The sequence below is a fragment of the Xiphophorus couchianus genome, chromosome 2 (assembly GCF_001444195.1).
Source record: "Xiphophorus couchianus chromosome 2, X_couchianus-1.0, whole genome shotgun sequence".
In the NCBI taxonomy this organism is placed as follows: Eukaryota; Metazoa; Chordata; class Actinopteri; order Cyprinodontiformes; family Poeciliidae; genus Xiphophorus; species Xiphophorus couchianus.
The window spans coordinates 31,789,501-31,816,267 of NC_040229.1; the positions used below are offsets into that span (position 1 = coordinate 31,789,501).

Below are 26,767 nucleotides of genomic sequence, written 5' to 3' on the forward strand. Positions count from 1 at the left end.
ATTAATGCAAGAATAAAGTCGTAATGTTTCAAGAACTTTGTTCTTGTAATGTTATGTGTTTGTTCCTGTGATTTTATTTTATTTTTTTCAGCCCCTAATCGTAGTTAACAGATCAAACACATAGAAAACCAAATTTACCCTAATTGACATTGTTTTATGCCGTTGTGCTCATCATTTGACCCTTATTTATTCAAACCATCCCAGAACATTTTCCACCTTTTTAATGAGACGTGAATCCTGTAGCATTAATCTGAAGAACAAACTAGTGTGTTGGAAAGAAAAGTGTAGCAAATAAATGAAAAGGTTGCAAAACTCTGGTATGAACTAAAGTTAAGGTGTTCCAGACTGACCTGTGTTTACCTCCCTCCCTCCAGGTGTAGCTGTGATCACGTTACCTGATGAATACTGAATGACACTTTGTGATGGGATACTCCCTGTGAACCGGACACCAGACTGAGACGTTCATTCAGCGAGTCGTCCCAAACGGCCCCGCTCTTCTCTTCGGGCTTCAATCGCTACGCTCAACGACAGCAGGCCTTCTGGTGGAGCTACGGCCACCTGGTACCAACATGTCCATTAGAGCCAAATCCCATACGGACCTACAGACAGTTGGCAAGTCCTCGACGGAGGACGGCTTTCAGAAATCTCTCTCCATGAGCAGCAGTGGCGTTAGCAGAGGCGGGCACTTTGGGTACGGGGTGACAGAAGAGGTCAAAGTTCTCCCCAGGGGACCCAGGAGGCCGATTCGGGCGGTGAGGCCGGTCAGCGCCGTCGGCTCCGGCGGATCCTTCCTACAGATTAATCACCTGCAGGGGGAACTGGTTCGGAAGAGGAAGGTAAGGAGGGTAGAGAGAGACAAGGTCATGACTGACAACAGAATGGTGTCAAGGCCTTTATAGATCTACTTTGACCATTTTGAAAAATTAACAAATGACTGGAGCTCATCACAAAACAAAGAGGCGAGATAGTCTCTCCTCTCTGACAGGAAACGTCCAACAGGAAGCACCTTGCAAACGTTTTCTCCAACTCACTATCTCACAGCTTGTCAGTAGTAAAAGGTTTGAGGTTGATAGGTTGTTAAACTGTGTAGAAATGTGGCTACTACGCTGTTTCTAATGGAAAACCCAAGAGCCAAAAAAAAGTAGCAAACATGGATTTGTGGATTTACTTTGCAACACTTTCCAAAATCATTTTCACATTTTCAAGTTATTGGAGTATGTATAGTGGAACAGCACAAAGTCGGGCATAACTTGGGAAACGTTTATTTCTTGTGAAAATGCTGTTAGCTGAATGCAACTGATGAAAATGGCAGAATATTTTGAAGTCGACTGCAGAAAAACTGCAGTGTTATGTGTTTGAACACATAAATAAATAGTTATGTGTAAGAAATAGGCAGACTTCATCAAAAAACAATGTCAGAGCTAAAATTAGCTAGTTAAAGCTAGCTAAAATATTAATGACCGAATGTGGTCATTAGTATTTTATGACTTACAGGTAGTGATGCTGTAGGCCATCAGTAGCATGTTGACTTACAGGAACATTCCATGCAATGTGAAAACCCCACATTAAAGCTAAAATGAAATAAAAGCTAATGCTAGCTAAAACACTAATGATAGCATGTAGGCTAGAATGTTGACCTGAGGTAACATGTTCCATTCAATATGCAAATCCACATGTAAAAGCTGAAATTAGTTCATTTGTAAACATTTTTAAAAGCCAGGTATTATTTTACTTCCTCTTCACAATTTAGTTCTGGCCAAATTTCTGCCCAATATTTTTGAAATTTGTGGTTGTAATATGATGAAATATAATAAAGATTTAAGATTTTCTAAACCTTTTTCTTTTTCAAAACTCTGTATATCTTACTAGCTTCTGAGATGACAAGAAATAAACTCATCATAACCTTTTTGTTAAGAGTCTGCAGACCATCTGAACACCGAGCCTTTAGATCAAGCTGCCATAATCCAGATTGCATTTTAGAGTAATTATGGGTTCAAATTAGCCAAAAAAAAAAAAGGAGCAACATAAATCATTCCACTTGATTAGTATAAGCAGTAAAAACATTCATGTTCTTTGATTTGTCCGGATGGGGAGATGTCAAAAAATAACCTTCCAAAGTGCTGACGTGTGTTAATTTACTAGGATAACACAATTAATCATTTTCATTCAGCAGGTCCTCGTGTTTCCAGCACAAACTGCAGCTTTCCCTCCCCGTTAATGTACACTTCTCAGGAATGCGAGGACCTGCGGAGGGAAAACAAGTTCCTGTCCAACGAGATCCACATGGAGCGGATCGTGTTGCGCACGGAGAGCGAGCTGACGATGAGGAACCTCCGCAACATGAACCAGGAACTGCAGATACAAGTGAAGGAGGTGAGTGTAGAACCAGCAGCTCCGCTCCTTCAGAGACCGGCTCGAATGACCTTTACTCCGAACACACACACCTGACTTCTACCGTAGCACGCGCCCAACTCCTCCTCCCTTTTGTTTGTCCTTTTTCAGCTGAAGCAGAAGTTGCATCACAGCCAGCAGAGGGCGACATTTTGCTCCCGAGCGGCAGAGGAGGCGCAGGAGTCCCGGGGCGAGGCTGAGAGGAGCAGGGCCTCCGCCGAGGCTCGGGCCCTGCGGTGTCAGCGCGACAAGGAGACGGCCGAGGCGGACCAGAGGCGGCAGAGCGAAGAGCTCCAGCTGCTCAAGAAGCAGGTCAACTCATGTTCACCTCACATTCACACCGCGACAAAAACCTGCAGCAAAAACTGATTTCCTGATTTTATCGCCTTTAATTTTGTATAAGACTCCAGGTAGAGTCCAAGTTTAAATTGTATTGGCCCTTCAAAGACTAAAACTCTCAAGCATAAATTTATCTTTGACTTTGTAATGTACATGTTCTATAATGTATTTTCATATTGTATTGATGTTTATTTTTTGCTCTCTACTGTCTGCGTTTTTTTGTTGTTGTTGTTATTTGATCATTTTAGGGGGAAGAAAAGAGACAGAATATGAGAGGAAACGGAATTGCTGCGCAAACACGCTTCGTTCACTTCAAAATAAGAGCACGAACGCAAACGTCTAACTACTTAAACAATTCAATAACCGAAACTTTAACACAAACGTCGAACTGTATTCAACTGGAAGTTTACAAACAGTCAGCCAATTTGGCGCTTTACAGTTTCTCTTGAAAAAATTAATTTAAAGGAAGCTAAGTGCGCTAAACATTTTCAAAAAAATAGCTAAAGCGGTAAATGCAAACTTAGCTCTGTTGTTGGCGCATTTGTGGATTAGCAGCCATTCGTGGTTTAAAACTCGTCAATGTGGCTGAACAAAAAATATCCAAAGAGGAATGGAGACAGAATCGCTCCATCACAGTGACGGAAAAATCTGATTCAAGAGTCAGTGGCGTCTGTTGATTCTTAGGGTGGAAGAAACACTTTTGAAGTTTTGGGGGCAGTTACTTTTTTCCACATAGGTCCAGGAAGGTTTGATAGCTTTTTTTTTTTAGTATCTTTGTCTGATATTAAAATAAGTTTGACCATCTAAAACATTTAGGAGTGACAAAAAAAAAAGAAATGTCCAAAATTCAAATATTTCTGAATATTACAGACAAAAAAGTCTCAGGTTTGCTGACAAGGTTTAAAAGATTTACTCTTCCATCTTCTCTCCTCACTCAAAACACAACGTAGCCAGCTCAAGTCAAACATCAAGCGTCAGACCTGCAGTAGCTTTCCAAAAGTGCTTCTCCGTCTCTCTGTAGTCACAAGTTACGTCCGTACAACAGCCACACACACCGGGGGGAAAAAACCACTAAATAAGTAAATGAAACTGATTGGATCGTGAGCTGCTGTGCCTGTTCTGACTTCAAGCCTTCGCTTTTCGCAGCTCGCCGATCTGCAGCTCACACTGGCGCAAACAGAGAAGAACTACTTTGAGGCCAAGCTGAAGCTGGAGCGGCTTTCTGGGGAGAACCAGAGTCTGCTGCAGGAGAACAAGAGCCAGGGGGCAGAGAAGGATGAGCTGCGACTCAAGCTGAGGCAAATCACACAGGAGAACGTCCAGATTAAAGAAAGGTACACTGGCGATGGCCGGCTGGCTGATTTAGCACCTGATCTCCATCAAAATTGAATGTGACTGTCCAAAATATTGAACCTTAGCCAAGCAAACATTTTTCAAGTTTTTAACAGGTTCTTAGCGCCATCTTTCTTCCTATCAACTCTGACTAGCTCCTTTGTTGGGAAAAAAGCTTCCATGTTTCACCTTGGTAATGGTGTGTTCAGGGTGACGTGGCGTGGGCCTGAACTTACTTTAGATAGGATGCTAGTTTCAAGGCTCTCCTTGACCACCAGCTGAAACAGATCACCAATGAATTGAGGCCAATTGGTTACATTGGATTTTATCTTAAAGAATACAATGGCTCTAAAGTGCAAACCACTTCAACAATTCACCAAGCACAGCTACAAATTTAAAAACACAGCGACTTTAACGAAACAGGAGAGGTACAGTAGGTCACAGTGGGGGAAACCTGACACATCGCTGATTGGATGATTCCACTTTTGGGTAGAACCGGAAATTGTTCTGGCTTTAGCGCATTTGTTGATAGCCACTGCTGCACAAGAATATTTTGAGTCAGGACAAATTACGAAGTGAAAGAGTTTGGTTCTTTTTCACAGTTTAGCCAATATGTGTCTCCTCTCTGCCAGCTAAACGAAGTCAAAAGTAATGTTGTCCAATCAGCAATCTCTCTACTTCTTCCATTTTGTTAATGTCATCATATTTTGTAATTTGTAGTTGTGCTTAGTTTATGTTGCTGATTTTTTTCAGTATGTCGTGTTTTTAAATCTGTAGTTGTGTTTAGTGAGTTGTTGAACTGATTTGCACTTCGGGGCCACAACTAAAGAGGGCTGATTATTATGCATGCCCTGGATTTTTATTCGCCATAAATTTGGAACTCATTTTCATTTCTGGTAACAATTTTACTACATTTGAGTTACTAATTTCCTTTGACCTTTGCCCCCTAAATGCTCAGTGGAACGTTTTGGGGAGGGGAGGTGCAGGAATGAAGATGCAAGTCAGAATTTTCTTGGACGTCCAGGAGACTTCAAAAGGCTTCATAATCGCACGGCCAGTCTGTGTTTGGACAGGCATGGAGTTGGTCTCTGTGAGCTTCCATAACTCTGGAGAGAGTCATAGGAAAAAATACCAGAATCCAGATGAGGACAGTAAGTTTAGATTTATTGTATCTGATTGGGGAGATGTAGATTAGGGGGGCACTGGCTCCCCCCGTCATCTGATTGACCCCACCAGGTGCCTCCCCCCCGATGACTGACATGTAACCACACCAGATTTATTCCTCTACAGTATTTAGAATCATTATAAGCCACCCTAGTATCCAAAGAAATAAAACAATAATATACACTGCTCAAAAAAATAAAGGGAACACTTAAACAACACAATATAACTCCAAGTACATCAAACTTCTGTGAAATCAAACTGTCCACTTAGGAAGCAACACTGATTGACAATCAATGTCACCTGCTGTTGTGCAAATGGAACTTTGTACAGAACAAAGTATTCAATGAGAATATTTCTTTCATTCAGATCTAGGATGTGTTATTTGAGTGTTCCCTTTATTTTTTTGAGCTGTATATATGAAAAGAAACTGTATAAAACTATATATAAGGCCATATGATAATATATATAAATAGATTTATATCAGGCGCAAACCCAGCCTGCAGTAAACTCTGCTCCTGTTCTCCTGGCTGTGGTGCAACTCTAACGCTAAAGCACACTTCATACCAGGTGATGGAAAAACACCAATAATTTATTTACTGATCTTCCGCAAAAAAGACAGAAAAACAGCTGAAGAAAGGAGAGGGGGCAAAAATGTTGTTCGTAGTTTGGAGCAGCGGTGGTGCTACACGTTTTCATTGTCTATCAAATGATAAGTTAATTGCATTTTGTTTTAATTGCATTTTATTTCCATTATTTCCATTTTTCTCTGTAGCAAGAATGTTTTTGAAATCAGTTAACATTTTACCGATAGAAGTGATCGGAATCCAGCAAGTCTCTGATCGTTACCTGATCCTGCACTCACTCCCCTCGGCAGGAGAAACATCCCGCAGAGGCGGATCAGCGGCGCTAAACGCTCCAAAGCCTCCGGTCCACTAAAAGCGTCCAGATCAGAAATGATATTCGGACAGAAATTGTTCTTATAATGATCGATAGTGAGCTCCGCGATGTTTTCTGTGTGTAAAGTTAAAACTGTCTGCGCACCAAGTGGTCAGCTGGGCGTTATCACAGTCTGGATACGAAACCAGCAGATGCTCTCTGTACTTATCAAAAGGAGGGTGAGGAGGGGATCCGGCATATTAATTCAGTTAAGTCTGTATTGGTTTTGTTTTTAGACCACCATTAGCGCAGTGTAACTACATGTTGTATATCTGGCATTTGTCATCTGATGTGTGATTAATTGGAGAGTAACGGTGGAGCTGCGTGTGCATTTACTGAACTTGTTAGAGTCTAACAGACATCGGCGCTTTCATTTCTTTCCTTCCTCAACACTCAGCTGCTGCTCCTCTATTTAAACTACAATATGTAGATCTACACAACTTGATCACACTTTCTCTTTATTCTTTCTCCATGTACTGCAGGCTATATGCGCCAGAAGCCGGAGCCCCATCAGGCAAATAGTTCTGGTAATCCCAGAGCAGATTTCAGGTCGGGTCTAAATTCTAGCGAAAAATGCATCTTTTAATTTGACAAACCATTTGAAGACTAAGCAATCTGTATTGCTCCATTTGTGATCAGAGACGAGCCAAGCTGTTCTAAATAATACAAATTTGTCAGTTGTCTTGCTTGATTGTCTTAATATGTAGTTAAGTGTTAACAGAATAGGTTTAAATATTCAGCAAAATTATTCTTTATGCTCTACATACGCGTTACAGAGGTCGCGTTAACAGAATATTTTCCGTATTTGACCGGTTATTTCTTTAAACGACCAGAAAATTTAAAGCCCGTCAGTCATTTCACAGGTTATAATTAACACCCTTGACTGGTGCACATGGGCAGACATTATAGACTTTACGCGGGCAACTAAAATCAATTATTAAATAAAATGCTTTCTGAATATCATCTCATGGAAACTGAACATCTTTCTGACTGGGAGCTGACAGCGTGTTGAAGAGTTATGGACCGGACGCTTTGGAGCGCCTGGTTCAGAAGCGCATTCCAAACCCTTGGTTGAAATGGCGCCTTTAATTCCAGTTTCCATTACATACAGAACAGAGAAAACTAGAATGCAACGTTGAGCAAATCCATTTACAGTCTAAACAGGAGCTGTAAATTTACAGCTTGTACACCTCAGTTCTTCTGTGTTTCTTATATAAAATGAGACATGAAATGAGATAATTATGACGATGAAAAACTACTTGCTTGCTTTGGCAGTTTGAAAACTGACTGGCAGTTTGAAGATGTTCAGTGGATAGGAAACGGTGAAGCCCTGCATGTATTTACAGTGTTGAAACAAACTGCAACATCAAAGACTGAACGTTCCTCTGGTGATCTGGTCATCCTCCCCTTTGCTGCTGTTCAAGTAGTGCTAACACCTGGCATCATTCACACACTGGATGTTTAACAAATGACATCCAAATAACTCCCTCTGGTGGCTAAACTTTGCCAGTGAGCGTTCGTTAGCTCCATCGAGGCATAACCTGAAATGGCAACAAAAAATACTTTGGGTGTGTTGGGATGTTATTTGGTGTATTCTGCTTGCAGCGAGATGAGTTTGAGGCGTAAAGCAACGGCGGCGGAAGAGGAGAGGCAAAGAGCCAGCCAGGCTCAGCGAGAGGCCGAGGACGAGAGGCGTCAGGCCAACAGAGAGAGGCAGGAGAAAACGGCCGAGTGCCTCAGCTGGAGGGAGAAGCACCACGAGTTAACTAACATCCTCCAAGCTCACGAGGACCTGAAAGCTCAGAGGCGGAGCAAAGCTGTAAGGACTTCGCTTTCAGAAACCTTGAACTTTGTCACCTTGGTGAAGTTAGAGCCACAAACATCAGTGTGTTTTACGTGACAAACCAACTTCATGTAACTTGGGCTAACCTTTTTGAAAGTTGTTTTTTTTTTTTATTGGCTTTGAAAGTTACACATTCTAAAATTAGTAGCAATTATTTGAGCTATTTAGTTTGTCGTCCTCAAGGAGAATAGTGCAGATCATTTTTTCAAAGCCATATTTTCACAAATGTTATACACTCACTTATAATTGCCAATTTCAAACAAAAAATTAGCTTTGCAGCAAAGACTTTAGTCTGAAAGATATTGTGTTAGCAAGCTAAATATTTAGCTTCTAACAAGCTAACAGGCTAAATAATTATTTAGTAACTTAATTTAGTTTTAGTTAATTTGAGTATAATATTTAGTTTATAGCTCTGAGGGAAATATTTAGATTTAAGGGAAATATTTAGATCCAAGCTATTGTTCTGAACTTTAAAGCTAAACATTTAACTTTAAAGTAAATTAAATAACACATAAAATTATGTGTTATTACTGTATTGGTGATATGTTTAATTAAGCTAATGTAATTAGCAATTCTGCAATAAACACTGATCAGCTGCAACAGATTTGAGACTAGCATCGAGGTTCATAACCAGCTAGAAATGAAAGAGTTTAAATTGAGGCATATTCAGATGTTAGTGTTCAAGTTAAAGTTAAGTGAGAAGCTGTCGCAAGAATAGAAAATGTATGTCCTCATATATTTTTAATTGAATATGACTTAAGTTTATTATTTAAAGAAGAATGGAAAAATATTACTGACTTGGAGATGTGCCAATAAGGTAGAAATCATCCAAAGTATAGCATGAAGTGATTCCGTAAAGTAGTGACTCATGGCAGCTGAATATAAATCTAATTTGCATTTCCAACAGTGTCAGGCTAACATCAAGAGCTACTTCCTGTGTATGACGGAGAGCAATCAGCGGGTAAAAATCCTGAAAAATCCAGATGGAACGCCAAGAAATTTCACAGTAAGCATATTCCCAAATCAACTGCACAACAGAAAAAAATGCACATTGAAATCACTTCTTTTTTATGTGTCCGAATTTTGCACAGGAAGGAGATCCTGTATATATCAGCACACCGGACGACGGATCTGAAGAACCTGAGAGAAGTTCATCCAGGTAGAGTCGTCCTCAGTCTGACATCTCTATCCAGATCAGTTACTGATTTGAAAAAAGTTTTTTATTCCTGCTAGGGATGCACCGATCCATTTTTTTTTTTTTTTTTTACTTCCAATACCAAGACAGATAACTGAGCATCAAACTGGCTGATCTGAGGCTAAAGCAAATAGTCACTTTTAGAAGTTCCAAAAAAAACCCCGATTCTGTAGAGAGTCACAATTCCTGGTCTTGGGAATTCTGAATGGATTCAAAATGCTCAAAAATCGATTTTAGTCAGTTTAATTTTTTTGTAAAATAATATTTTTAATAATTCTTTTATTTAAGTGAAAAACCAGGCAGCTAAGCTAACCTATTACCAGTAATTTAGGTTGCAGATTTTTATGCACAAACCTGTATTTGTCTAAATATAAACTCATGGAATTTGGAACTTTGTAAAATTGTTTTAAATAAGTTTTGGATTCGTTTACACTGTCTTTCCCTCTTGTGGCTCCCACAATTTAAACAGAATCTCTAGAATGTTGGAATAGGAAAATTGGTCTCTGAATTAAAAATGGTTTCTGAATAGAACCAAATTGCTGGACATTGAAAGATTGGAATCTGTAGTCACTTCCAGGTGCTGAATGTTCTGAGCAAATAAATGTGATCCATAAAAAGCTATATCTTTAAGCATTTTTTACAATGTGTATGGTAAATATTTACATTTGTCAAAAGAAAAATGTTAACTATGAATCCAAACTTCATAAAATCAGAGGTCGACTGCTGGTGTTGTGCAACCTGTGGCCACCAGGGGGCATCAGACACACCAGCTACAACCTTCTGAAGGTAGTCTGATCTGATGACACGTTGCAGCAAAAGAGGTAAAATCTTTTCATCGTCCTCCTGTAGGACCATGCTGAGAGTCTCAGCGCCACACACGGGGAGGGACCCAGGCCCCAGTCACTTCGACGAACTGCCCGCCTTCGATGGGGAGCGCCCCGGCTCGGCTCCCTCACGCCGGGGCAGGAAGGTGGTGGAGTACTTCTGGATCCCTACGGACCAGGAATGAAGAGCGGCTCCATTCCAGGGAATCATCCGTGTTACAGCCCAACCCCGTGAGCGGCTTCACTATGGAGAGCCATTTCATTCAGAAGTAAATGAAAACCATTAGTAAATAGTTCATTAAATACATGTCTTATTTTTGAAGCTTATTGAACATTTTAAATTAAAGTAAAATGACAGTAGTATAACAAATAAATGGGTAGAGGTATAAACTTATTAAAGCCCATTTCTTTAGCAGAATCATTATGATCTCTTCATATTCACAAATACTGTAGCAATATATGTTCATTCTACGTTCTCTGTATTTTACTTCTCTTTAAACCTGTAAAGATAAGCAGTTAAAAACAGTGACAAGTGCTGGTGCTCATGTACTGGACTTTATTAACATTATAGCAACAGAGGTGCACAATAATTATGAATACCGTACAGTAAGATTCATATTCATTACCCTACACATAGCTTATCAGCATAATCTGGGTACGTTTTGTTTTTTAACAGTTAAGTTGTTTACATGTTTTCCACCCACCAAGACACATTTACGCTGAGATTTCAAATAAGCCACCCCCCCCCCCCTCCCCAACACTCTGCCACAAAACTGCATTATGGGTAGGTTTCTACCAGGTTACTAAGCTGCACAAATGATGTTTCCTTCTTTGAATATCAATACTTGTAATCCCATGTGAAGAAGCCTTCTTGGAAATGTTTACAGTGTGCAATCAGGCCAGGACTGAATGAAATGCTCAACCTTTTTTTGTTTTTGACTCATTATTTAATTTCATCATGAGAACAAAAAGCCCATCTATAACTAAGAGGTAGAAACACAGGCAGAGTTGGAAACGGTTCAGCGCCACAACAGTGATCACATTTTTTCCCAACTGTTGTAACATCTTGAAGAGGAGTATTGCAACCAATCAGACACAATACATAGCAGGAGAAAACAGGGCCACCTCCTGGTCATGCAGAAGATTTACGCTCTAATAAAACTAATGGGGTTTTTTTAACACCAAAAAATGTTTTCTGCTTTGTATTCTCTTTGTTGGGCCGTTTTTTGTTTTTTTTTAAATTATGAGAATCACCAAATCCTTACTGCCGTTTCTTAGGATCGCACCTGAATGTAATGATCATCATCAACACCGTTTCATAGATGTATTTAAATATCTGTTAAATTGTTTTCTCACTTTTTTTGCCTGAAGGAAAATAAGTTGGAAAAGTTTTGAATTAAGAAAAAAAACAAAACATGCAAAGTGAAAAACTAAAAGCAAAAACAAGGAAATAAACAGGATAAAGTTGCTTTAAACTCCATGTGCAGCTGACTGAACACAGATCCAAGAACATAATAAAAAAACAAAAAAAAAACAATCCAAACATCCACATTAGGTCAAACGATGCTTCTCAGCCCAACGAGTTAACAAGCTTTGGGTTTAGATTGACGGAAGCAGCTTGGTGCCGTGTGGTAGTGGTTAAATAAAGCGTGGTGTTAAAATAATAAAAGTGTGGGTGAGAACAACAAAATGGCAGATCTAGGTCATGATGCTTCTGCTGTTTCTCAGTCTGCTTCTTCCTCAGACTCCTCTTCCTCTGCCGTCTCCAGCCAAGTCAGCCACTGATTCACCTGACAGGATGAGGAAAAAAATTTAAAGCTAGTTTTCTAGAGCTTTGTGTCTAAACTGAGCGCTGTGATGGAATTTAAATTAACGTCGCGATGCTTGGTAAAGTTTGGACCTGCAATACAGATTTATCTTTAGGAACTAGAACAAGACGTTAAACTTTTTTGTTTAAAAGCACTAGTAGGGCCCCCTTGTGGGGGGAGGTGGATGGAATTGTTGGGCTTGGGGCGCCCCCCGTTGGATAATAGAGGAAACGCTGTGCATGTCCCTCGTGCCGTCAAGTGCAGGCAGAAGAAAAACAACTGAAACATGCAGCCAAGTGAGTCTTGAGAACCAGATACTGAAAATAATTACCATATTTTCTGGACTATAAGTCACTTTTTATAGTCTGAATGTACGGTAAGTCTTTTCCACCCCATTAACAATTTTAAAGTTAACAAACGGTGTCCACCACAACGTTACAGCACTGTAGTGCATTTGCTGAATGGGAAAAAATCAGATTTGTCAGTTGTCAGACTGTTAACTGGGGAAAAATGTCACCAAATTGTATTCAGCAGCTGATTTTTTTCTAGCTCAAAATCTTCTTAAGTGTTGACAGTCGTATACCTGGAATAAAGCTTTTCCTTTTCCAGGGAATTCTTGGGTGATGTCTTCTTTCCATGCTAGGAAGGCTTCTTCTTCGATGATCTCCATGTCGTAGAAGTTGACAAAGTAGCGCAGCAGCATACCTTACAGGAGAAAGAAAAACAAAACAAAAATTAGCTAGAAGCATGTCTTAAATGAGAAATAAAAGCACGTGGGGCTACCGTACCTTTAGGGAAGCCGCTGGCGTTGCAGTGCACCTGCAGCGCGTAGAGGGCGCTGACCTGCAGCTCAGTGTGGTCGTGCAGGAACTTCTGCATGACGGGTTTGAAGGCCAGCAGCAGCTGCTTCTCCTGCTCCAGCAGCTCCTTGGAGGGGGCTGCCAGCTGGTCGTCGCCCTCCACCATGCACAGCTCCTGGGAGATGTACTGGAGGAAACTGGAACAGACGCAACACGGTCACAAAGTTTTGTTCTGCCAATAGAAACGTGGAGCTGCTCGGGGCTGAAGCGCACCTTGTCATGAGGATGTTAACGAAGCCTTTGTCGGTGTGCAGCCTGGGTGAGATGTTGTCTTTAATCCACTTGTAGATGGACTGTGGCGATGGGTCGGCCTTGATCTGCTTCAGCAGCTCCTTCTCCAGCTTCAGCAGTGGGAACAGGAAGCTCAGCCCCTTTCCCTCCAGAACCTCCAGCATGCGGTCCTTGTTCTGATCTATTTCTGCCAAAAGAAAAAAAATGGAGGAGGTCACTTCTGTCCATTTAGGAGATTGTTATGACTTGCTTTGACTTGTGGAGTTCCTCAAGGCTGCATTCTCGGCTCACTCTGTCAATTGACATGACACCAGCTCCGCCCCCATGCTGACTTAGAGCAATCCTCCACCAACCATTCCAGGGCACTTGTCAACAACTGACCAATCAGCGTTTCAACGACAGTACTCTGTCAATATTGACAGTATCTATCATAGAAAACACGCTGCAGTCAGAGATTTTGAGGAAAATAATAAATAATCACTGTCCAAGTTGTCAGTGGGTAATATGCAATCCCAACAGCCGTCATCCAGAACATACAGAGGGCGGAATACAATTTATTACATTTCCAAAATCAAAAAAGAGTCTGGAATAACGCAAGAAGTGGATCATGGACTGCAGCCCACCTCACGTCCAGTTGAAGGAAACTGATGGACGGGAACTACCACGTTAGTCAGCACCACGAAGGTAACTGGGAGTAAACATCCCAGTTTTGTCATTACGATACTTACTGATAGCTCCGTGCTAACCACTCAGGGCTGCTAATGGCTCAGGCTAGGTGCTAACGACTCAGTTAAATTAAAATAACAATGCTAAACATCTAATAATTTCCAGATTAATAAGTGAAAGTAGTTATGCTGGATTTTATGCGTGTAGATTCCAACGGTAGCTCTATGGCAGCATGAAAACAGACTGCACTAACTGCTGTATTGGCATTTAAACACCGTTTCATAATACTGCTTATTTCTAAGCATTTTCCTGAAGGCAGATTTTCACAAGCCGGTATTATTCAAGTCATTACTCGCCCATTTTGTCCCGCAGCGTTCACACTTGCATCCAATCAGACTTTTTTGTCTCTCATTTGTCCTCTTGGGCTTTATTGCTGATTTCTCCATTATTTCCCACTAATAACCTTACAGACCTGACGTAGGACCAGTTACAGAATTATCTTGTCTGCTGTCTTTGCCTCAGTGTTGGTTTATAAGGCAAAAATGACTCAAAAAATGTCTGGGTAACGCATTGAGGTCCATTAGTCTGCCTTAATAACAGTGTGGTTGTCAGAGGACAGCTCTACTTCCTCATGGGGGCGGAGCCAGCATCACGTCAATTAAGGAAGACGGGGGTCATTTTTCTTCAACCGTTCTATAATAGTGATGCACAGATCCAATATTGACTGTGTATTATCTGTAATAGGTTCCAATATCGAGTAAAAAATAAATAAATATCTATAATCAGGCATCGGTAACAGTTCTCCAAATCCATAAGAAAGGTTTGTTGCCGGTTATTTTTCCATGTTTAAAACAAAACAAAACAAAAAATGATGGTCAGTTTCTTTGTTTGTTACATTAACCGTTCTACTCCTAATTGCACCGACTAAACAAAGTTGTGTTTAAGTTGAGCTCATGCCTTCCAACCGAAGACCTTGTTAAAGTGATAGTGTGTGAGCAGGTGGCGCCGCAGAGCGGCTCTGTACCTGGAAGCATCTTCTGCATGTTGACCTTGCTCTGCTGGAAGAGCTCGGTGAGCCACTCGCGGTCCTTCAGCTTGGCCGTCTGCTGCAAGCAGAGCAGGAAGAGCGGGAAGTGGGTGCCATTCTCCAGCGGGTGGGCCAGCTCCGCCACGCTCACCAGCTCCGCCATGACGGCCCGAGCCGCAAACTGGGCCAGGTAGGACTTCACCAGAGGCACGTCCAGCTCGATCTTCGGGCACAGGTCCAGGACGTTGAGGAAAGCCTGGTGGGAATAAAAGCGACTTTTATACACTTTTTGACTGATGTGACGTATAGTCCAGAGAATATGATAATTATTTTGTTTAAAAACACAGAAGGGGAAAAAATTGAAGAAGTGGAGTCCATTTGTGTTCAGCTCCACAGAGGCTTACTGGAGTTAAACCATCTCACACAAAATTTTACTGGACAATAAATTATCTTTATACATGATAATATTGTGGTTTTCAACTACTATATTGAGAATGAAATAATGCAAGTTTGCCATCATGAGACCAATAAATAATTATGTAAAGAATACTTAATTCTGGAATAGGAAGATATTTTAAATATCTAAAACACAGCAACCAAATACAAATAAAATGGAAATAAAAACCACACAAAATTTTCCTTCAACAAATATCAGAATGGAAATGATCAACCTTATTTTAAATCAACATGACTAACTGCTTGGTCCTGGAAGATGAACTTCGACACTTTTATCAAGTCTTTTGCAGCAAAACATCTTTACAGATTTGTGCTCCATGTTTCTAGTCAGCCCCTTGCTAAAGATGTGGGGGTTTTTTGCCAAAATGTTGTCTGAAACCTTTCTGGGTTCTGCATCTCAGCTCCAGCCATCCCATCGGCTTCCTGTACCTGCATGAAGTTTTCTCCGGTGATGAGGCCGTCGGTGCGCAGGGCGTGGATCAAAGTGCTGGCGTGCTCCTTGTCTTCGTCGGGCCGGTCCAGGGAGCACACGATGATCTTACTGAGCATCTCTGGCAGGAAGTGCTTTGGCGCTTTCATCTCCCGCACGCCGCCCACAGCTTCAGTCAGGTTCTTCCTGTTCAAGTACTCAGTCATGATGGCCTCCTGGTGAGAGGATGAAACAGCACCGGAATGAGCAGGAGCTTCGCTGACGGTGGGTTTTCCACCATCAGCATGTCTGCTTCTCTTACTGTGGTTTTCAGAAGCTCCTCTTTGGCAGGAGGCGGCTTTTTGTTGGTCTTCTGGGGTTTCTCCTGGATGGGTGGAGGGTTGGTCTTCAGGCCAAGCTGTGGAGGCTGACAAGAGGACAGCAGGGGGTTATGCAATATGAAAATTGCACATTCTTATTAAAAAATTAAATAAGGGCCCATTTTCAAAGGGGCGGTATTATGCATTTTCCAGGCACCATTTTATAGCGCAATCAAATAATTATGTTAACTTCAGTTATAAAAATGCTACATGTAGCCAGCCATCGGACTTAAAAGAGATTTGACTTCGTAATTGAACGGCTTAAAATTGAGCCTGTCTCTTTAAAAAACCCCTGCTCTTTCTGAAGCTCCGCATTCAGCTCAGCTTCGTCCTTGAAGGCGGAGCTAGGTCCACCCATCTGTTTTGCACAGCTGAATGGTTGTCATGGAAATTTGGAGAGTTTTCAAGCATGCATGAAAGAATCAAATCAACACTCCAGATATATTTTTGAAAAAAAGAACATTATAACAATGTAAAACAAAAAAAAAAAAAAGTTTTTCCCCCCACAATACTGCCCCTTCAAGTCAGCCTCTGCCCGTCTTCTCATACCTGTCCTAGTGGAGGGGTCTGGGTGCGGGGGGGCTGAGCACTGGGAGGCATCATATTGGGGATCTGAGGCTGAAGCTTGGGCACCTGGTTCTTGTTGAGGAGGAATGACTGAGCCGGCCGGAGGCTGATCTGGAGACGGCACAGAGCGGAATCAACCTGGAGCTTAAATTGCATCTAAATTGTATTTTTTCAGAAGCGATGCCCTCATATCTCATAATCGCAGTCAGCGGACCTGCTGCCAAAGCGAGGAAGAGGTGGAGGAGGAGAGGATGAGGAGGTAGAGGCAGATGAGAGGAGATGGAGACGGAACAGAGAGCAGAGGACAGACTGACAGCAGGTTGGATTCCTCAGAATAACGCGTCTTTTTTATAATCACTGGGCATTCAAGCTCCAACAAAGAGATGGTTTAGTTGGGATTGCTTTGGATTTTAAAATGTGGTTCTGTTAAATTAAAAACAGTCTTCACCTACAGTAGATAAACTCCCAGCATCTTCTAACAGATTAGTGAATCCTGAAGGACGAAGCCAACAGCTAGTTTAAGACCAATGCAAACTACTACCATTATAAGAAATGCCAAACATAATGTTGTTTCAAGGTTTCTAATAAAACAAATGCCTGTATAATCCAGACTAAAGTTGTTTTTAAACAGTAGAAGCTCACTTTGGACTTGCATTGTCACCCATGATAGACGCAAAAAAAACAAGCTAGCTAGCAAGCCAGGGTATATTAGCAGCTAGTTAGCGTTAGCCTCAACTGCCTCATTCACAGATAATGAAGATGTCTATGTGAGACTGAGAGCTTCTGCAGGTTTCACCAAGTCAAACTGAAGAATTTTCTGATCATTTTAAAGACCTGAAATTCTAATAAAATGTGCAAGAGAAATTTGTGAATAAATACTGACTAGCAACAGAAACGAGTCAACGCTTACAACCATCAGCAACCAGCCAAATGACCAAAACGTTGCTGACATAAAAACCTAGCTAGGTTTACCTTTGCCTGCCATTTAGTTAGCAAGGATGTATTAGCAGCTAGTTAGCCGTAGCCCCATCTACCTCGAGTCACAGAATGCTGCTTGTGACAGAAAAGTCCAGAGAGAAAACAAACAAAAAAAAAAGGTATACGAGTACAATAAAATTTAAAACCTGTGATTAACATATTTAAGACCAACTTTTCTCATTTTTTAGATAAAATTAAGACATTTTAATCCCTCAATTTTAGATACACAAGTGTAAGACTTTAGATGACAGAAGTTTGCTTTGGAGTAACCTAAGTGTATAGAAAACGAGGGAGACAAGAATCATATACAACAGGTAGGATATTAACTGCTTTGACTTTTTAACAGAACCTCACTTCAAAAGTCCTGAACTATCCCTTTAAGTTGAGACCATCTGACAATGAGCTCCTCTAACAGCTTGTCCTACTAACCTCATCTGCATTGAGCTGTCCTTTCTTGCTGAAACGTGGAGGCATGTCCTTGGACTGAGCCTGCTGCTGGCTCATGTGGTTCTGGCTCTGGTTGAGGAAATGTTGGTTCTGAACCTGTCAAAGATTCAAGTGTCATTTGCTGTCGCTAAAACCGGTAACAGTCAGACACACGTCTATTCACTCCCAGCTAAATTACCTGGTTGGACTTAACGAAAGACTTGGGCCCCATGTCAAACTGCGACTGCTGAGGAGGCGCGATGTGGCCGCTGTGGCCGTTGAAGAGTGGGTTGGTGCGATGGCGTCCCATAGTGGGCGAGTACCTGTCCTGAATAACACCCGGTCCGGTTCCGATCCCACTGCCTAAGAAACAAAAGCAGAGAAGACTTTGGATATAGAAATTGGGACGCTGACGTCAGTGTTGGAGATGTAGATTATAATTCAGTAGAAAATTGTGTATCGAGTCAAAGGACTGTAACTCATCTGCGCTGTCAATGCGCCCTCTGGTGGTCTCATCATTTACACACACAAAAAAACAACTATAATACACACATCTTATGAGATTGTTATTTGACTGTACATGACTATATGCCACGTGCTCATGGGAAACACTAATTTATTACTCCATGTTTCCTCTTTGATTATTGTACATAAATTTGCTAGATTTTTTTGTTTTTCAGAAAACAGCAATAAGAGCAGATTAGAGAAATGCAATGATCTCTTTAAGATCAAATACTATTTTTATGATTACAATAAAACCCAAAAAGAAATAAAACAACCCTCCCTGAAGTATTTCTTAAAGCACATGCACAAATAACCTGACAGTAGAGATTATGGAGACAAAGACCAGCCAGAACTTTTGTATGTTAAAAAATAAATAAATGAAACGATTGAAACTTCTAACTCGTTAAAATGTATGTACTTAATTGAAAAGACGTGTCAAAGTCCTGATCCTAATAAAAACAACTACGAAATGTGAACAGAAAACCTGAGCCCACACCTGGCATCTGTCCAAACATGTCAGCCAATCCCCCAAGAGTCTCCCTGTCCAGTTTCATTCTGTTGGGCATGAAAGGGCTTTCCAGGAAGAAGTCCATCTTCATCCCCTGAGACATGGGTGCTGGGATGAAAACACCCAAATCCTGGAGGAAAACACAATCGTTAACAAAACGATCCCACACACTACGTCATTCCATGGCTAAATATGGTAAAGATGGCAGACCTTCACTGCGTCCTGACGGATCTGGTTAATTGTCTTTGGTCCGTTGTCGATGAAGGCCTTGCGGGGGACCCAGTTGTTTTCACGCAGCTCCACTGTATCTTGCAGCAGGAAGCGGATCCTGGCAGGCAGCTCCTTGTTGTTCATTAAGGATCGCATACGGCCAAAGTACTGATCCATTAAAGACTGTTGGGAGTGAACAGAGAGGGAGGAAGTGCTCAACACAGTGCTGAATTTAAATCCAATCCTCACCCACACCGAGGGCCATGTTAGGGGCCCTTACCTTTGCTTTCTCATGGTCGAGTCTCGGCCCCACTGTTCTCATTATCTGACAGAGGCATTCCAGATCCTCTCCCATATCCTTGAGCTGGACTCTCTTCTTCTTTTCCAGAAGCTTTGGACATAACAGGAAGTAAGGAAGGGGTCACCATGAGTCCTATGGTTATGGTTAATAACCATTAAACACCAACAGGAGAAAAAGCATGAGCTCACTGTTTTGATGCACTTATGAAGGATAGATTCATGGATGAGGTCAAGTTTGCCAAGTTCCCCGATGAATTTAATGTTGCCAAGCATCTTGATCTTGGCGATGGCACGCTGCTCCTCCTCCTCAGAAGTGAGAGGGTTGTCATGTTTGTCATAGACTGAAAGGAAGAACAGGTCAGCAACAGCAGCTTTATCAGGACACACGCTCTCTGGCTGATTACTGAAGTTTAAAAAGCCTGACCTGCTGTTTGTTTTCTGCCTGAAATGTTGCTAAATGGAGCAACATTTCAAAATATAGCTCAAAAGACATCACCTTTGACTTACTTTCAACATTTCTGGTGCGATTTTCAAATTCATCTTGAAGCTTGGAAATCAGCAGTCTTCTGAAGGTCTGAAAGGAGAAGAAAAAAAAAAAAGATTCTCAACTTGCTTCTGTATTCATGCAAAACCTGATTTCCTAATTTGAGTTCCAAGACTCAAAATAATCTTTTTTTTTTAAAGAGTTCTCAGTCATTGATCAATTTAATAATACTATAATATTCTCAAAGGGAAATTAAACTAGTTGCATTTAAATCTAGTGGAATTAAAAAGAGCTCAGTGAATTTATTTCCACAGGTCAGTTCATCAGCATCTATGATTACTGAAGAATCTAAGTTAATATAAGATACAACAGCATTTAATTTCCCAATGGGATCAATAATGTATTTTTGAATTTGAAATCTAGGAAAAATCTCAGACTGTAAGGAACCACTAATGCTTTTCATCATCTGACATGACATTTATTGTATTGACAAGTGAAAATTGCTCCGTTTTCTTTTCCGATGCACACCCAGGTCTTGAAAACCAATCTCAACTTTTCCCTTCTTTTTAAAGCCCGAGTACCCCATTCCTTTCCCTCAGACCGTAACAGCCACTTACTGTGCTCTGCTTTTGGGATGTTTGGATCTCAGATGAAGGGCCATCAAAGTTTGGAGCGTCCTCTGCCAAGCGCAGACATAGCTGAGCATAGAGCGAGCTATATTTCGGCTCTTCTAGGGCTTTGTCTACAATCTGAAACAAACCAGAGTTGGGATGCGAGTCAGCAAGAGCAGCGGCCTGCCGGCAACACGTCCACATATCTCCGCACAGCTCGGCTAAACGGATCCGAAACGTTCACGTACCAGCAAGATGATTCCTTTAAGGACGAGTTTTGAATCTACGCCCACATTCAGGAGCTCAAGGCATAGCTTGTCAAACTTCTCAGGCGTGAGTTTGTTGAGTATGCTAGGAAAGAAAAAAAAAAAAACAAGGTAAAAATAAGATGGCAAGGTTGGTTTAAAAAAAAAACAACAACAAAAAAACATTCATGTTTTGTACTGAGAAGCAGCACCTGATGCAGAAAGGAACAGGCCTGAAGTGCTTTTAGCAAAGCACATGCCATCCTAATGACTGCAGTCTTATCTTTTGTTTTGGTATAAACAAGCAGAAACACGACTCTGCCTCAGTGTGGCTTGAAATGGCTTCAGAAAAGCTCAAATGAAGATTCAACCATTTGAAATTTGACTCAACCGATTTAAAAAGAGCTGTATTATTTGTTTTCCAGGCTTATAGTAGCATTTCATAGCACAATCAAGTAACTATGTTACCATCAGTTATAAAATGGTGCACATATCAGATATGAGCTAAGACATTTCACTTTGTAATTTAGCGCCTTGAAAATGGGTCTATATCTCTTTAAAAATCATCTGCTCTTTCTGAAAATGCGCTTTCAGGGAGTCATCACAACATGGCTTCTCTATTAACCCTTTAACAAAGTTGCACTGAGAAGTAGCTTGTATAATGAGCTCAGCAGAGGCGCAGTACCAGCAGGTGTTTGCTAACTGCTGCTGGCTAGTCTGAAGGAGCTGAGTGGGGGCAGTCTGAGGCAGAAACTTGGAAACTGCAGCTCTGAGGATGAGCATCGTCCTCAAAGGCGGAGCTAGATCTCATCAAATGTTTTGTACAGCTGAATGGTTGCCACGGGAGATTAACAGATTTCTCAAAAGGTTAGGGTTAAAAGGTTAGGTTAACCCTAAAAATCAAAGCAACACTGGTATGTTTTTGAGGAGTTAATAACATAACATGATGTAAAGCTCAAAAAAGTCGACTTTACATAATACTGCCCCTTTAAGATCACTTGTTGCCTTTAATTATGGTTAAATCCAATTCTCGCATACGTTGTGATTTTATTTCCCAAAAAAACATTTGAATTCCTGCACACCAATCGGGTCCTTACCCCCTCACTTTCCTGAAGATTGCATCGTGTCGCTCTTTTTCGTTGCTGGAGTTGGCATCTCGTCTAGTGCTTCGTGAAGGAACCCATCTCTGAACGCTTTGCCCTGGGGTTTTCCCCAGGAACTCGCTGCAAACGCAAAAAGACTGAGTTCAACAGAGTCAACAGCAGCAACAGAACGGTTTGTACAGAATGGAACACAAAGGTCGTTGTTCTGAGAGCAAACCTCCAGCACCTGCACAATCCCAATCACTGCTACCTTTCTATTAGCTTCACTTTAAGCCGACGTTGTGGAAAACCCATCACCACAAACATATAAATAGAGTCAGATACAGGACTATTGGGAATTGTAATTAAAGTTCCCTGGAGTTCTAGTTTCTATTCTTTCAGTCTTCAGCAGAGTGATGACAAAAAAAGAATTCTTGGCGGTCAGATGAGCTTTACGTCAATAAGAATTGAGAGTCTAAAGCTAACCCTACCTGTTGCCGACAGTCTTGGGATAGTGCTGAGGTGCACCCCTACCACCTCCTCCCCCCGAAGAAGCACTGCAGAGAAAAATAACCAGAGGAACGCGTCAACTTCACGCCACAAACTGGAACTGTTCGGCAAACACAAGGCCATTCACCAGTAAACCCAATTTAAGAAAACTAAAGGAATAAGTGATCTGCACATCTACAGTGCTGACTCTGACCATCTGTTTGGAGAGAGACTTAACAGTTCCCCCAGAGTCAGTAAACTGGAAGGGAAAGCTGCTGTGAATGAGTGCAGCTACTTAAGGAAGAGATTTAACTTTTGCTTTTCATCAGCAAATTAAAGTTACTGTTTGATCATTAAACACTTCACATTTCTGTTAACTTTTAAATTTTTTTTATTTTACAAAACTGAATTCCAGCTCAATACTTTCCTGCTGCTCATGTATTTGTTATCTATAACAAAGTATTAGTTTTGTAACCGCCATTTATCTCATCTAACATGGCAATTAGTCTGTAAACTGACTGAACGTTACTACAGCTTGAAGCAACATGTCATTATTATGCCGCTACATGTTGGCAAGTCATGAACCAGGTGAAAAGCTTTTGATTCATGAATATCTGATCAGCATAAAACCACAACATCTTATTCAGAAGTTGATTTTACTTGACCAATTTCATCAAACTTTTTTTTTTGCTTGTATTATAATCATTAAGTGTACTGGACAAAAATCTGAACTAAATCTGGATTTGTTTAAAAGAATAAATTTCATCAAAAGTGCCAATAAAGTAGCAGAGATTTATCTGGGAGTCAGATTATAAAGGCTAGATTATAAACATTGTTTCCCCTCTGGTGCAGCAGGTCAACTTGATTGTTCATTTTAGATAAACAGTCAGACAACTTCTCAGTTCTGGTCTTAATCAAATGGTCAATGAAGGGATTCAGGTTGAGGCACAATTGAGTTTTTGCATAAAAAAAAAAAAACAGCAGTCATTTAAAGAAAAAGCAAACTAGGGCTGATGTAAACGCATATTTTCGTAATCGAGTAATCCATCGATTATTCTTACGATTAATCGAGTAATCGGATAAAAAAAAAGATAAAATAAAACATTGGTAAATCTAACATAACAGCAGTATTACTATCGCATATCAACATCAGTCCAATTTTTCACAGTTGACATTCCCTAACAATAACTTTTCTGTAGTTTAGAAAATTAACTCGTAACAATAGCAGCTCGTTTTCCAAGTTAACCTGAAGAAAAGTTATACAAAAATCAGAAATTATATTCAATTCAATAATAAAGGGGCAAGCTCACAAATACGCTTAGAAAAAATGTCAATACTCCAGCTTTTGGTTTATGTATTCATCTTCAGACAATTTAATAGATGAATTCTCACCTTGCCCAGACATTTATAGCTGTTGTGTTTATGTTAGCGACGGGATTTAACACCTTCGTTCGTCACACACAGAAACTCATTTACCAGCTACGTGCCGCCATGATGAGCTCCGCCACACATTTGTTGAGACCGGGATGATATGAAATAAATTTTCTGGTTCGTCCATAAAGCTACACTTACGTTAGTCATCTAATGCCCAGCCGCCTGCAGTGGTCAGTCTATCCGCTCACCTGCATAAATACACCCGCAGCTCTTCCCCGCTGTTCCCTCTGAACCGGCCACCAGGCAGCAGGTACCGGGAGGAGAAAAGACTGCCGTACTCCAGGCATCGCGCCAGCCATTTTAAGGATGCTTTTTGGTCCCCCGAAAACGACGAAGACCCAGACATCATCATCGATCAATAAAATCCTCCCAAGCCGAACTTGAAGACTGGACGTTATGCTGCCAACACTCAGCTTTCGTCAACAACTCAGGCGGAAGTAAGAGCGCTGGGCAACACAAGTAATAACCTGGCCGGAACACGGTGCGCTAAGTAATAAAATATAATTTAATGAAGATTCAAGGCAGATACACTTTCCTTGAGGAATTTTAATAATCGAGGTACTCAAATCAGTCGAGGAATCGTTTCAGCCCTTAAGCAAACATTTAATTGAACATTCGTCTTGCTCTAATTGAAGCAATTACACTTTAGTTTTAAATATTTTTCATTAGAAGGTGACCTTAACTCAAATGAACGTTATTAGGCTGCAGACAGAAAGCTCAGCTTTGTGAAACTAGCATCACATGTATCCTTAAGGGTTGAAATTCAGATTAGAAGCCAGGCTTTACGTTTTAACTTAAAAACATTGAATGTAGGTGTTCCTATCCTGTTGTACCAGAGCTAAAACTGCTGACTGAATCCAATAACAAAGATGGAAGAAATTTAGGAATTTCCTGTGACGGAGCTTTTCAAAAACTTCCTTCACAAGATTTTGTGAAGGAATTTTTTCTGGAGAAAAACATCAGAAGCATTCTGATCTGCACAAGCGATGATGATGATGATGTGCATAGTGCAGATGGTGTGACAGAGCGGCACATGGAAATATTCCCCAGGGCCGCCTTGCTGTTAAATCAGAGACGCCATGATCTTCCAATCTACATTCACAAGCTTTTATAGAATCACGTTTCAATACGGCTTGTTTCTTATCTACAACTTACACACCGAGGGAATAATGAGCAGCTGCTTCCCAACTCCAGTCCAGAGCTATAAACTCTCATTATCATCAAGCTGGTTTTAAAATCTTTAACAATCATGGAGAGCTTTTTGTGCAACCAAACAGACTTTGAATCCCTCCTAAGGATCAGTCTATGTACCCAGCCCCCCCTTTTAAAAAAAAAAGAAAAAAAGGTCTCGCAATGCGAAGTGCCTGACAGCCATTTTGAGCATTCCCACATCCTGCTTTGTTTTAAATGCCGGACGTCCCAGCCCAAAACCCTATTATAGGGCTGACCCTGGAATAAATGACTTATATTCCCGTTAGTGGGCCTTGGGGAAAAAAAAAAAAAAAAAAGCCCCTGTGATTTATTACCTGAAACGAGAAGCACCCCCTTCTGCAATCACACTCTCCACTTTGGCGGCTTGACAATGAAGAATACTCAAAAGAATAAGAATAATAGGAGGGGATGGGGAAAACGGGGCTGAGGAAGACAGAGAAGACAAAAAACATAGCATCAGCATCATAAAGGAAAATTAAAATGGAAAATAAGAAATTCACAGGAATTTAACAAAGGAACTACTTTAAAATACATCTTGTTATCTAAGGACAACGTGTTTCCATTTCTGTGTCTCTGTGTAACAAAAACACAAAGAACTCGGTGAGCCAAAATGCATGAATGTGAATAGGACCCTTTTGTCGACAACAAAGAAGAAGCTGCGTCAGCTAACGTGCTAATGCTACCGGCTAACATAAATAATTAGCTAGCTCACTATGCTGCTGAATCCATAAATTAGCTCCGTCACGACACAAGCAGAGCGATTAAATGTACAGGCGGCTAGGTTTATACAGCATGTGTGATGAACACCGACATGCTGCTGTGGTCTAAATATTCATCTTTCGTCATTATGGATGCAAAAACAGCAGAACCGACGTGAACGTTATGTGCTGGTGCAGAGGCTCGGGGCAGGGCAGCGTGGACAGCCGAGGATGCTTTCCACTCAACCGGCCTTTTATTGTCATCCCGATAGTGGTGTGGAGAATTATGTCTGGGTCAAACTAACCCATTCATGGCGACTGACGCCCCACAATATTGACTCAACGTGTTTTCCTAAACTTATTATATGCAAATACTGAAATTATGCATGCGTGTATGTATATTTACACGTAAATAAAACTCGCTGTAACTAGGCTACGACGCCATTTTCTACTAGAATATAAATCAGCCGACCCGTCTCCAGGCTAGGCTACCAGCCGGTTCCCGAGCTAATATGCGCTAGTTAGCTTAACTCGAGCTGATGCTCTGTGCTTGCAAGCTAGCAGAGGCCATTTTGGATAAGCCGGTGCGGTTTTGTAAAGGGACATAAATCTCCCTTACCTTCACCAAAGCAACTTCAGTTTTGTTTTGTTGTTTGCGTACCAAAGAAGAAATGAGAGGGCCTCTACAAGAAAAGCGAATTTTGCAGCAGGATGCCAGGAGGGCGTAAAAGTCGAAAAATATCCACAAAAACACACACTTCGACCCTGTGCCTCTGCCTGGTTTGTTTGCGTTAGCTGGCTAGAAACGAGCTCGCAGCCTTATGGGGGCAGAGAGACCTCAACTCCTATTGGTCGCTTATTTTGTTGCCATGTAAGTGCTGACCAATCACATCAAAGAAATGTTTTGAGGGCGTTACCGTTACCTCATATAATCCACTGTCCGATATTTATATATATATTTTTACACAAAGACAACTGGCAGATTTAGCTGATTGACAAAAACATACTTTGAGCGCAAAAAATTCAAATGATATTTTAATTCTGCCAACAAAATTATGGTCGGCTAAGTTTACAATTTTAAACAGGAGAAACTAGAAAAACTGAGTGAACAGTAGCTTTAAACAACGAAACATTTATGAACCCTTAAGCTAATTACTA

The 26,767-nt window shown here is 41.0% G+C and overlaps 2 protein-coding genes and 1 non-coding gene across 3 annotated transcripts; 1 reads left to right on the top strand and 2 right to left on the bottom strand.

Moving 5' to 3' along the window:
• The first annotated feature begins 40 nt into the window (after positions 1 to 40).
• Positions 41 to 11,447, top strand: LOC114156866 (rootletin). Its single transcript, XM_028037425.1, has 8 exons — positions 41 to 836; positions 2,233 to 2,373; positions 2,503 to 2,703; positions 3,877 to 4,064; positions 7,768 to 7,981; positions 8,913 to 9,011; positions 9,097 to 9,164; positions 10,050 to 11,447. Exons 1-8 carry the CDS (start codon positions 570 to 572, stop codon positions 10,207 to 10,209), a joined length of 1,338 nt encoding a protein of 445 aa, XP_027893226.1. The 5' UTR covers positions 41 to 569; the 3' UTR covers positions 10,210 to 11,447.
• eif4g2b (eukaryotic translation initiation factor 4, gamma 2b) lies at positions 10,561 to 25,334 on the bottom strand. Its single transcript, XM_028037409.1, has 19 exons — positions 25,226 to 25,334; positions 21,792 to 21,917; positions 20,698 to 20,800; positions 20,456 to 20,587; positions 19,862 to 19,928; positions 19,544 to 19,695; positions 19,335 to 19,445; positions 19,055 to 19,237; positions 18,833 to 18,974; positions 18,032 to 18,195; positions 17,836 to 17,949; positions 16,411 to 16,539; positions 15,804 to 15,908; positions 15,502 to 15,717; positions 14,614 to 14,872; positions 12,906 to 13,110; positions 12,621 to 12,829; positions 12,416 to 12,537; positions 10,561 to 11,814 (listed from the first exon to the last, which is right to left on the bottom strand). Exons 6-19 carry the CDS (start codon positions 19,625 to 19,627, stop codon positions 11,749 to 11,751), a joined length of 2,109 nt encoding a protein of 702 aa, XP_027893210.1. The 5' UTR covers positions 19,628 to 19,695; positions 19,862 to 19,928; positions 20,456 to 20,587; positions 20,698 to 20,800; positions 21,792 to 21,917; positions 25,226 to 25,334; the 3' UTR covers positions 10,561 to 11,748.
• Positions 16,609 to 16,793, bottom strand: LOC114137798 (small nucleolar RNA SNORD97). The gene has a single exon (XR_003594106.1). It is a non-coding gene; the product is annotated as a small nucleolar RNA SNORD97 (small nucleolar RNA).
• Positions 25,335 to 26,767: the final 1,433 nt, after the last annotated feature.

Excerpts from the sequence above, each read along its gene's own strand:
- LOC114156866 (XM_028037425.1), top strand. The coding sequence starts at position 570 with ATGTCCATTAGAGCCAAATCCCATACGGACCTACAGACAGTTGGCAAG. Across the intron at positions 2,374-2,502 it reads TGCAGATACAAGTGAAGGAG|CTGAAGCAGAAGTTGCATCA; the intron begins GTGAGTGTAGAA and ends GTCCTTTTTCAG. Across the intron at positions 9,165-10,049 it reads CCTGAGAGAAGTTCATCCAG|GACCATGCTGAGAGTCTCAG; the intron begins GTAGAGTCGTCC and ends GTCCTCCTGTAG.
- eif4g2b (XM_028037409.1), bottom strand. The coding sequence starts at position 19,627 with ATGCTTGGCAACATTAAATTCATCGGGGAACTTGGCAAACTTGACCTC. Across the intron at positions 15,718-15,803 it reads AGGAGCTTCTGAAAACCACA|GAGGCCATCATGACTGAGTA; the intron begins GTAAGAGAAGCA and ends TCCTCTCACCAG. Across the intron at positions 12,538-12,620 it reads CGCCAGCGGCTTCCCTAAAG|GTATGCTGCTGCGCTACTTT; the intron begins GTACGGTAGCCC and ends TTCTCCTGTAAG.